The sequence below is a fragment of the Labrus bergylta genome, chromosome 4 (assembly GCF_963930695.1).
Source record: "Labrus bergylta chromosome 4, fLabBer1.1, whole genome shotgun sequence".
Lineage (NCBI taxonomy): Eukaryota > Metazoa > Chordata > Actinopteri > Labriformes > Labridae > Labrus > Labrus bergylta.
Genome location: NC_089198.1, coordinates 13,001,983 through 13,014,426, shown reverse-complemented (window position 1 = coordinate 13,014,426; position 12,444 = coordinate 13,001,983). Strand labels below are relative to the sequence as shown.

The window sequence follows — 12,444 nt, the reverse complement described above, 5'->3', positions numbered from 1 at the left end:
CCTCACCTCTCCATCTTGCAGTTTGTCAAATTCAGCTCTTTTCCAGCCCTCTAAAACCTGTGTCAAACTTCCAGACTGTGCACTAAACCGGTATTATTTCTAACAGCTAGCTGGGAGGTATGTCCGATGGTTAAAAGAAGTTGGGATAGGAAAATTAGCCACTACTTGCTTGATTTAACCTTAGACTTTTTTTCACAGTACAATACATTGTCTGACGAGGATTTAGCCTCATGGGGCAAAGGACAATTTTTGGGGCTTCCAGTATATTCAGAAGTTACTTGGATAAGTGTTTTTGGTTAAAGACTTCCTCTTCCTCTGATGGTCATTATTTACAGTCCGTATTTCAACTACAGAATGTTTAACTTCAGTTGACAGATGACTTGTTTGACCACGTTGTAAGCTGCACTACAACAACAAACCAAATGCGTCAGCCCACAAAAATCACGTCCTTCAACTTATAGTCGGTATTCATGGACAGCAAGGGCGCGTTCACACTGGCCATCCGTACCGTGCCCAAGCAAGCTTCAACCCTAAAGTCCAGCACCATAGACTGAAAATATTACGGGGGACACACACATGTGAACTATGATTGGCTATTTCCCTTGTCAAAGCTCGGATTTACGTTAAATTCAACTATATATTCGGTCTGCAACAGGCTGCTAGTTGCTTTAGGATACAGCAGTGCATGGTTACCTGTAATGGACATGTAGCTGTCAAACAGTAAAGACATTACTCTGCATATCCTTCCTTTGGTCCGATTAAAGGTCACTTCTGGCTTCCAAACTACGAGATAGCAACGGCTGAAATGGCGAAATCGAGACTTCAATATGGGGGTTTCCAAACAAAAGGATGATGTTCCTTTCTCACAGACTATGATCAAACTAAATCCTCCCAGATTTACACATGCCATCTGTTATCTCCAAATCCTTACCAGCATGGCCTGAGTCCTCCATTCAGCCTCAAAAACATGAAGTCCCTAACCAATAGCAGCGTCCCTCTGTGGACTGGCATTTCACAACAGCCATGGGGAACCAGAACACCTTAACGTGGACAACAGGTGAGACTGAGAAGTGAGCAGAGTGTCTTCTTGTGAAACACTGCCCAAAATACAGCACAGGAGGGATTTCCATCTTTTCTCTGTAGCACAATTATGGCCGGCTCAGCGGGGAGCGCCTATATTAGAGAGACATGAAGTATTGAAGCAGCCTGCCCATGCTGTTTCCCCTCAGCCCACTTTAATAGCTTTACCTGTGTGACAAAGAGAGAAGACAGATCCTAGCCAGTCCCTATTCTCACCAGATCTGTGATTTAATCAGGGACCTGTGCTTCTTTTGGAGGCTGCAGAATGAGCTCGGAATCTCACCCCTGCCACTCACCTTTTCACTTTTCTCCCTCCCCTTCCCTGTCTCCTGCTGGATAACTGCTCTTTTTTTTACTTTCCCTCCCTCCCCCTGGTCCATCACAGGTGGAAATGATGTACGACTTGTGTTGCCAGCTGCTCTCCCATGTGAGCAGAAAGCTGATAATGACTAGGTCTAGCCTACTTTGCCGGCATCACACCCTCTTTGTCACTCTCCTCGCGAGCGCTCCCTGGGTGTGACAAGTGTGTATGAGAGAGTGTGCAGCTGGAGTACTTTTCTGTGTGCATGTGTGCATGTTGCTGAGAAAGAGAAGGAGAAGGAGAGAGTAAACCCATGACAGCGGCTGTAGTGTTTGGCGTAGGCGTGCGTTGCCGCGCTCCAACGTACAATGGCACAGATCAATAGAAACTGCAGTCTCTGACTTGTAAATAACTTTCCTAATTTGCTGTCTCATTAGCAACATCCTTCTCCGTGTTGGAGTTGTGTTCATCTCAGCCTTCTGGTGTGCTGTGTCGCTCCCAGATGGTAGGCATGGGAGTCACACCGCATAAACTGGCATTTAGTGTTGATTCACTGGCACATGCTGTCCCTTTCCGTGGGCTGAAACCTACAGGGGAACGTGGGCATCGGCAAAGTCGTCAGCAGAATATATTTACATATACAATGCACCACGATTTTACATGTTTTATCTGAGACGTGTTGAAGGAGGAGTCTCACACCCATAGGTAATGTCTGAAATCTGGAACGTGGCTCCAGGGATTTGGTGCCATCCAGCCACAGGAGAATCACTGAGGTCAAACTCTGATGCTTCACTATAAGACCTGGCCCTCTGTGTCTGTTTGATTTGTTCAAAAGGTGTTGGAGGGATATGAAATCAGGGCTTTGAACAGGCCAGTCAAGTTCTTCCAAACCAAACCAAACCGACTAAACAGTCTATTTAACGAGCTGGCTTTGTGCACTGTCACCTTAGACTGTGTAAGGACAAATTCAAACTGTATTCACACTATTTGAAGCAAACTATCCAACATGTGATTATATAAAAAGGGATAGTTTTACCTTTGGTAGCAATATTTGAATATTTTAGTATTATCACAGTCTCTCTTGTTTCTTTCTCTTTCTTTTATTTCAACTTCAACCCTTAACTTCAAATCAGACTTTCCAAAAATGTCACACTATCTCTCCTTTCCTTTGTTTTTTAAATTCTTGTTTCTTAATTTCTTAAGTTTTGGTAAGAAATACATGAAACGCCTCTTTTTTTATAGTAAAATACTTTATTAACAACTAAGTGGTTTTGTTAATTATGCTTTTAAGGGCAAGCATGATGGCTGCGTTCCAGTTAGTTGTTTACAAGTTCAAGAACTTGATCTGGACCAGGCAGGTTCAGAGTTTCAGCTTCAATTCGACATTAGAGCCTAGGTGTTTCAGTAATTATTCCTGTGGTTGCCTGGCAACCAGTCCAGGGAGTAACCCCGCCTCTCACCCAATGACAGCTGGGATCCCGCCCCTCGCTACCCCGAATGGGAAAAGCGATATGGATAATAGATGGATGGATGGAAATCTGTGCACATACAGTAAACAAACTGTGTGCAACACTTCTCAGTGATGCAGAAAATGTGACTGTCATCCTCTCCATACAGCAGCACATTCACACAATGAAAAGACGTTGAAGGAACAGCAGCAAATGACCATTTCCTGCTTCTTTTACAACTTAAACAATGATAACAAAATAAATTCATTTTGAAGTATGAATCACTGATTATATTTGTAATCAAAACATATTATTGACTTAGATTTGCTCTAGTTCATCCACTTAGTTCCAGTATTCGCTTGTTTTTCATGCTTAAACAGAATGAATGGGGCGCAGATGGCCTAGTCAGGTCGCACCAGGTGTAGGAGGCTATAATCCTAAAAACGGATGGTCCAGGTTCAAGTCCGGCCTGTGGCTCCTCCCCTGCATGTCTTTCCCCAATCTCTCTCTCCCCGATTTCCTACTCTATCCACTGTCCTGTCAATTAAAGGCAAAAAAAAAGAATAGAATCTGCTGAATCTTTCTCCATTTCAGGTTTAGGGATGTTTGAAATGGTTGAAACGGAGGCACATGTCTGACACTTGTTAGAGCAGCCCTGATGTTAAACACAGTCCTCGCTTCATAATGAGCTTTGTTGAAGAAAGAGCCTTTTGTGAACAAACCAGCACGCTGGAATCATGCTGGTGTTAGCTCTAAAAATAAAGTGCAGGTAACCACTGTTGTCTGTGCTTTCTTCTTTAGGAAAGTCAAATCTAATAGAAAAAGTTGCGTGAAGAAAAGAAAAAGTAGAATGTTTGAAATAAATCACCTTCATGACCATCAACTTTTTCAAACCCCAACCTTCAGAGCTGAAGACGCATAAATAAATCTTTAAAAAAAAAAAATCATTACTTGGAAGTATAAACATTTTCAAACTCAGCAGATTCTTTAATTAACGTTTCCTTATGATGTTGGTAAAACAAAGTCCAGGCTGCATCCCATTTCCCTCCAAACAATTTTCCTGAAATTAAATGTAAATGTGGGTCTAATGAGACAGAGTTAGACAGAAATTTGTCTTTCACTGACTTGAAATGATTTGCAATTCAGTGGGTTGATCAAACTAAAAAGTATCATTCCGTGTCGATGATTGCTATCGGGAACTGCAGCTAATTAATGCTGTTTCTAAAAGTCCAAAAATGCAGAGAAGCTGACGGTTTCAGCGATTTAAAGAGAAATAAAATAATGGAGTATTAGTAAGTATTCTCAGAGAGCGATAATAATAACGCATTAACATTCAGTCTGAGTGAATAATAAATCATGCGTTTCTCTGCATGCAGAGCAGCATTGTGGGAGTTCAACGGTGCTCAGGGACTGAAGTACTTTAAAGTTAGCTCCTATTGCTTCTTCTTCTTCTTCTTCTGTTTTTTTAAAGAAAGTAGCTGCTTAGTGTGTAAGTTATGGTAAGTGCTGACGCCGTTACATCCTGTACATTGCACTTAAAGCAGCAGGAGACGCGCCTTGAGAGCTTTCAGCACCTGGAGGAAAAACATAAGAGGACGAGGAGGAAGCATGTGCATCTGGAGCTAAATGAAGTTAAGTCGAAAAAAGCCCACTTGAGAGCAGCGTGTGGTAATTGGGTCTGTTGATTAGCCTTTAAGGGCCATTTAAATATATAGCCAGAAGTAAGCTTCATGCTGACCTCTTTCTACATAGGTGGCAGTATGTGACGGCTTTTCTGTCATTTCGGCGTACATGTTCACAGGTCAGAGCCTTCACACTGCTGGTATAAGCAGCCAAAAATACATACAGTACACTGTAAAAAAATAAATAGCTGTTTTAACTTTTAAAAAAAGTGTCTGAACTGCCTGCACATTTTTAATGGATTGAATTTAAGATTAGTTGAAAGAAATATTCATTCAAAACAAAAACACTTTTACAGTCAAATTAACTTGTACTTCAAAGACCCGTGCACAGCTAGTCTACATTGTCAGGTGCCGCTCGGTTGCCAGAAGCCGCTCGGTTGCCAGAACAGAAAAATAAATAAATAATCTGCGGCATACTGAAAATTCCTCAGGTGCTGCACGGACTGGGATGATAAGCAAAGACGTACTGGCTGTAACCACTGCTCTACTGTATGAAACCACTTTTCTTTGCCACATCTTACTTATTTAGATTTTGGGCAGTTTAATTGTAAGGCCTTTTTTCCTTTTGACTCATGGTCTTTATTTTAAATCAGCCATCTTTGGAAGTTGGAAAACTTAACACAAGTTGAAATGTTCTGTGATCTTTTTTGAGAAATCATTCTCACAGCTATTATAGCAGCATCTACAGATAGAAAACACGTATACTTAGATAATTCAGTTTTTTTCGTCGAAGATAATTTCTAACATTAAGTAAAACTGGAAAAAAGGGCAGTCAGGTGATCATAGTGATGAAACATCTCAATTTTAAAAGGCAGATTATTGAAAAAGTGAAACTAATAGGTTCCATTTTGATTGAGAAGGAATTTGTATAATCCGACCAAATCCATCCCAGCTGATGCAATGCAAATATACCGACTTCATTATGGGAGCAATAACATGGTGATTCTTAATTAGATAAGAGTGCGTCAGCTTGGAAAGAGAGAAAAGACCGAGTTACTCAATTTTTCCCTCCCTGCAATTTGAATTCATCTTAGTGCCATGGTGTCCAATTTTCCATGCATGTAATCAAAAAATATTCTTCCATCATCTGATCCTTTTTAGTATGAAACACATTAAACAGCTCATCTAACTGAAGGATGTCCTCAATACATGGGTTTATTTCATCAGGGAGAATTTGCAGGGTTCATTTCTGCGGAAAAAGTCAAATGAATCATGGATGGCAGGAACACGATTCAGATGATTGGACTTCAATCACCAGTTTGCCTTCATTTTCTCCAGATCTGCGTCGTCGTTTTAGTGATTAACACATTCTACTCAAATAGTCTCGCCGAATTCACGGGTTAAGAAGCAGATGTGAAGTATCTTTCAGCCCACATATTAATAGTTAGTTGGTGTTATAGCTTCCAGTCTGTGTACACAGGTGGTACAGACAGCAGATGTTATCAGAGCAGCAGTTCTCAATCAGAGTCTAACTGGACGTGTTTTGGATCAGGACTTCAAAATAATCCGCCCGCAGCATCAACACTTCAAGAGAAAAAAAATCATAAAATGAAAACACACAATCATACACATCAGTTTCTGAATTGTTTAGCCCCCTCTTAGGCCCTGTGTCCACCTAGAGCTTTTTTCTGATTGCATTTCATTGTTTTCAATGAGCAGAGAGCGATCGTAGCAGGAAGCGGCCGTCTGGAAAAAGAGTGCAGCGCCCAGCATATTTTTTTATGAGCGCTCCACCTTTTCTGTGCATCTGCTCCAAGCGTTCAAGTTTAAAAATCTTTCAACTTTTCCGAAAGGCGCTGTTGACATCACCGGCGCTCTTTTCAAAATGTATGAAAAGCCCTGTCGCCGTTGGATCGTATCTTGTACCCACATCCTCTTTGCTCCGTGTCTGATCAGGAAAATAAACGATCTCAAATATTGAACAAATTGAGCAAAAAGTAACGGGGGCAGTGTCAGCGGCCGTTGTCAACAGACTGTTGCCATGAGACAGGACGGGCGTGCAGCGCTTTTCATCTCAGCGCAACAAACGCTCAATGCGAGCACTCACAAGCGCACAGCCATCGCTTTTCTGCCCGGAAAAAAAACGCTAGGTGGACACAGGGCCTCTTTTATCAGAATTATTAATCCCTTACACCAAAAAAAGATCACTCAGGTCATTGAGCCCCTGGCTCAGGCCATAAGAACCAATAACTCTATACCAGGTATAGTAAGAGGGGGCATAGAACACAATGTATCACTGTATGCTGACGACCTCCTCCTGCATATGTCTCATGCAGAAACCACGATCCCTTCAACTCTTAATCTATTAGAGCAGTTTGGGAAGATATCAGGCTACAAGCTAAATCTACATAAAAGTGAGGTTTTCCCACTAAATGTGGATCTGGCATTATTTGAGAACATCAGGTTGCCTCTTAAAATAACATCAGATAGCTTTAATTATCTTGGTATCACGGTGACAAGGAATTTTACGGACCTCCATAAGCATAACTTTGCAAAACTGCTGACACAAACAAAACAAGATTTGTCTAATTGGCCTTCCTGTTGCTTATTGGCAGAGTCAACACAATAAAAATGACTGTACTTCCAAGTATCTATATATGTTCCAATGTTTACCTGTATTTGTTCCTGGTACTTTCTTCAAAAGGTTGGATTCAGTAATATCATCATACTTATGGAATGGCAAACGGCCTCGTCTGCGCAAAAATTACCTACAAAGATCGAAACATGAAGGAGGTATGGCCTTGCCCAAATTTTCGATACGATTACTGGGCGTCAAATTTGCAGTGTATATCTTACTGGACATGTCATCATTTGGACAATAATTGTCCAACCTGAGTAAAGTTGGAGCTCAATCTCTGTGGCTCTGTTTCTTTGCTGGCCCTAGTTGGTTCGTCACTTCCCTTACCGATGACCACGTCCATCACCTCCCCTGTAATCAGTCATACACTAAAAATGTAGTCACAGTTCAGGAAACATTTTAATCTACCCAATATGTGCCTTTCTAGCCCAATAGCTTTGAACCATCTCTTCTCACCTTCAATGCAGGATGTGTCATTCCACATTTGGCATGAGAGAGGCCTGAAGAGTTTCAATAATCTTTTTTATTAATGATACATTTGCTTCTTTTGAACAGTTATCCAAAAAAAATAATATACCAGGCTCACACTTTTATAGATATTTACAGATTAGGCATTATATTAAAGGCTCTTTGTCACAATTTCCCCAAAAGCCTCCCAATAATATAATAAATAACATTATGTCTCGTAAACCTTGCAGACAAGGGAGCAATTACATCTATACTGGAACTCTTCCATATCTGATATTATGAATGCATGGGAGCGAGACCTAGAAACAACAATTGATGAGAGAGACTGGGCTAGGATTTTGAAAACAATTCATTCCTCCTCAATGTGCGCCCGACACTTTTTGCTTCAGTTTAAAGTCGTGCACCGTGCACACCTTCCTAAATCCAAATTAGCTAGAATGTATCCAAAAATAAATCGTACATGTGACCGATGTAAGACTGTGGATGCAACATTGATCCACATGTTTTGGTTATGCCCAACTTAGAGGGGTTCTGGAAAGCTATTTCCAAAGCCCTCTCTACGATTAGAATTGACCCAGACCCCTTTATGTCTCTTTTTGGAGTAGTTCCAGAGGGGACGCAGCTACCAATCAGAGGGAAAAGAGTTGTAGCTTTTACCACTCTTTTGGCTCGCCGCCTGATACTCCTGAGGTGGAAGGATACTGCCCCACCTTCAATTTCTCATTGGATAAGGGATGTACTTAATAACCTAAAACTTGAGAAAATCAGATGCACACTGCTTGGTTCTGAAAAGAAATTCAATGAAATCTGGAGATTGTTCCTGACATTCTTTGGCAAACCCTCCACACATGTACAGGAAGTATTACTGAATTTGCTTTGCCTTGACCCTTGACAAATTCTATCTACTGACCTGGTAATGCTGCTTCTGGCTTTTTTAAAATTTATTTTTAATTTTAATTATTAATTTATTTATTTTCATTCCACCTTACCTATACATCAGAATATTATTATTAATACTTAATTGTGTATATTTATGTTTATTTTATTTATTTTTCACCAAGTGCCTCAACAACTATTCTTTCATTTTAACCGTCTACAGAATATGGCAAGGTAGTGAAGGAGTCTTTATACGTGAGTGACAGCAAGGGGTGGGGGGATTGTATTGGGGTTGGATCTGTTTGTGTTAATGTGTGTAATTATCTAAAATTCAACACAAATAACTTTGAAGAAGAAAAAGATCACTCAGGTCGTCTTAGCAGTCTCTCCTTATCGTCCCTCGAGCGCAGTGGAAACTCAGGGGCGACCATACCTTCTCAGTCTGTGGAATCAATTTCCTCCCTTATCAGAGGCGCTAACCTATTAAATTCATTCAAATCAAAACTCAAAACCCACCTTTTTTTAACCTGTCCTTTGAAATAAGTTAAAACAAATCCAATTTATTTCTTTCTTTCTTTCTTTGTTGTTGTTGTTGTTGTTTCTAAGCCTTGTCTGTAAAGCACTTCAGTCAGCTGAGGGTCTTTTAAACATGCTAATCAAATAAACGTGTGTGGACTTTTCCGAAGGATTATCTCTTATCCTGAACATGTTACCATGGTGATCTACACCTTCATACTGAAAACTTAGAGCGAACCCATATTTTACCTCGATAACAAAATATCCTGATTCTTAATATAAATACCACAGGTGTATCAACTCTGTCCACAGGGGGCATCAGAATCAACACAAATCATGACGGTTGCTTTCTGCTGCATAGCTAAACTTTAACATAATGACGGATCAGTTAAAAAAAAAAGAATCATGTTTGTTTTGGTCACATATGTTTGGAGGACTTGTTGGAATGACAAGTCAAATGTTTTTTTTATTCAATAACAAATCATCAGAGCGTACTACTTGGACATCTATACTGCCGGTGACTTTGTGATGATTAAACGCTGCTGTTGAAGTGAAAACAGCTCCCTCCCGGTCTCTGACATCATCAGTGTTTACAGTCTGTGTGTTGGTCCAGATATTGTCATGTTGAAGCGCTGCCTATCTTTCCCTCTGCCACCAACATGTGTTTGTGTGATTGTTGTTCTTGGCTCACATTTACAGGTGTGTCTGTCTCACTTCACAGATAACAGCTGTGTGTGAATGAGTCTGTCAGTTGTGTGCTCACCAGCCTAAACAGTGATATCTTACCTTTTATACTATACCTCTTCTTGTCAGTGCAGCTGGTTGAGCGTGTGTGTGTGTGTGTCTTTATTTTGTGTGTACAGCTGACTTTAAAGTGGTGGGTGAAAATGTAAATTTATGTTTGTTTTGCGTTTAATGCCACTTCACAGATGTTCCACGCTGTGTCTGCTGCTCTGTGTTTTACAGTGTAGGTGCAGCAGGTGACTCGTAACAGTCACATAATGTGTGTAACAATGATACAAACTGCACAGCCAGCAGAGTGACTGAAATAATGAGCTATTTAAAACATGTAAGAGGCTGTTATCTGGCTTAATCCTTGTTAGTTTGAGGGAGAAAGGAATGACTCAGAGAGTAAAAGTGGATGTTTGTGATGAGGAGTTAGCTCCTTTTATCAAGTTGAAACGTTTTCAGGAGACGAAGCTGCTTTCTTCCCTGTAATCTTTACTTTTTCTTTATCTGCTTTGTTCTTTCTGTTTTTTTTGTTTTTTTAAAATCCCAGCTTCTTTTCATTATTTTTTTTCTTAACAGCAGGTTTTCAGGCCATATTTTACCTGGCTTTTAATAACACCCACACTCTGCCTCCTCTCTTCTTTCATCCCTCTCTTTCATCCTCTTTTAAATTAAAAGCCGCCTTATCTGAATGAAATATTGTAAATATTGGCTAAGCACACGTGGGGAACAGCAATTTGAAAACAGCTCCAAAGACAGATTTAAATGTTTAAGCGACAAATCAGGTGTATCAGCGCATGAAATGACAAAGACTGCCTCTCTAATGTGTCACATTTCTCTCCCTCAGGTATGTGGTCCTTCTCTGTTTCTGAGCTGGCCATCCCCGGGGCGGAGATAGGCCGTATCTCGGCAACTGATGCTGATCTCGGAGAGAACGCCAGGCTGGACTATACCATCCTGGAGGGGGAAACGGGGGACACGTTCAACATCACGGGGGTGAACCAGGAGGCGGTCATCACGCTCAACAAGGTGAGGGAGAGACGACAGGGGAGAGAGGGAGTTTTATTACACGGCTGTGTTGGAGTGACAACCTTTTGGTCTCGTTTCTGAATCGAAAGCATTTTTACTCGGGCTTGACTCGGTCTCAGACTGGGCGGACCAAGACCACCAGTGATAGGCTTCTTTCTCATGTCATTACTCTGATTCTAAGGAAAAAAAAACATTCTAAGAAAATGAATAACTTCAATTCATTTGTAGTTTGGTCCCCCCTCCCTGGTTACGGACGCAACCTTCCTGATGTGAAGGTTTTAATAAGTTTCACGCCCCCTGCACACAAGATGATGATTTTTCATTGATATTTATGGTCTTGGTCTTTTCTCGGTCGCATCCTGCCTTGGTCTTTGTCTCAATCCCTAAATAGAAAAGTCATACAATCAAAATACAGTGAAGTCAAAACGAAGGACATAATAACGATCATCTCCAAAGTAAGAATGTCTGAGGAAGGAAATTAAAACAGATCACTTACACGGCTGACCTGACAGAGGAAGAGATAAAGATTAAGATCCAAATGAGAAAACAAATTGGATGCACGAGGAGAGGAAGAGGAGAGAAGGAGGGGTCATTTGGACATCAGGAGAGAAACGTCGACTAGATAAAGGGAACAGGAGAGGAGAGGAGCAGATGATGAGTGGGAGGAGAGGTGATGACTCTGCTGACGTTGGCACCTTTTTTAGTTTTTTTTTAGCTATCTTCATGTTGCCTATAAGCCCATTGACCTAACATTAGCTGCATGAACACAAAGACACTGTACTGAAGTGAAAGATTCTTCATGACTCACGTCTCAGATGCCTGTCATCCGGGTTTTTTAATCTACATTCATCTCACCTCGTCTCGTCATTTGACTCCATCAGGGAGTTGTGAAGGGTGTCTGACAAATGAATTTTCTGCTCCATTCACTTCAAACGGGCCTCTTGGTTTTTTTTTTTCAGAAATATTTCCATCTGTGTACACAACGAAAAAAAACCCGTACGAAAACTCAATCAAAGCGTGATGCATCCAAATGCAAATGTCTGCAGCAGCTGAGAGCAACCTTCAGAGTAAAATGTTGTGACCCGAGTTGTGGGGCTGTTTTGACTGCTGCTCTCAGCTAAAAGGGATTTCTTTATTTTTTTCAGACAGTGAATTTGCATGTGCAGGGAGATCAATGACGCTGTGTTCAGAGTTCAGCCTGCTAATAGTTCCCGTCAGTGTAATACGAGATGATTTCAATTTCAAATGGTCATTCCCTAAGCTGCCTGTCATCTCCAATGATCACATTCTTATGAAGATGTGTGTGTGTGTGTGTGTGTGTGTGTGTGTGTGGGGAGACGTGTGCTGACACCCGTTTATTACCAGCGTAGCTTGTTAAAATACAGACAAGTCTGTGTGAGGAGGAAGTTGAAGTGAGGAGAGGGAATGCACACACATGTAATCTAGACCTAATAGGGTGTAGGAGGGTCCCAGGGGGTGGGGGGAGGCATGTCTGAGATAAGATGTTTTCATTTCAAGTGAGCCCTGCAGAAGAACCTCCGACACTTCAATACAAACACATGCGTGTCTCCATTAATGCTGTCAGCCACCTCTATCCGTGAGATGTCAGTCACCACAGTGTGTCTTCATGGTGTGTATGCTGGGTAATATGCACTTCACAGGGATTCAAGAGCAAAGTGCCTGCTTGCACCAATGTATATGAGCCGGTAAATCCAGAACATGTTTGTGCATTATGAT

At 41.2% G+C, this 12,444-nt stretch overlaps 1 protein-coding gene across 3 annotated transcripts in view; it reads left to right on the top strand.

The window, feature by feature from the left end:
• LOC109998370 (uncharacterized) overlaps positions 1 to 12,444 on the top strand; it is a 194,860-nt gene that overhangs the window by 142,482 nt on the left and 39,934 nt on the right. For all 3 annotated transcript variants that reach the window (XM_065953755.1, XM_020653175.2, XM_065953754.1), the window contains one exon: positions 10,526 to 10,707. In XM_065953755.1, the coding sequence (XP_065809827.1) occupies positions 10,526 to 10,707 (182 nt within the window). The remainder of the gene's footprint in view (positions 1 to 10,525; positions 10,708 to 12,444) is intronic.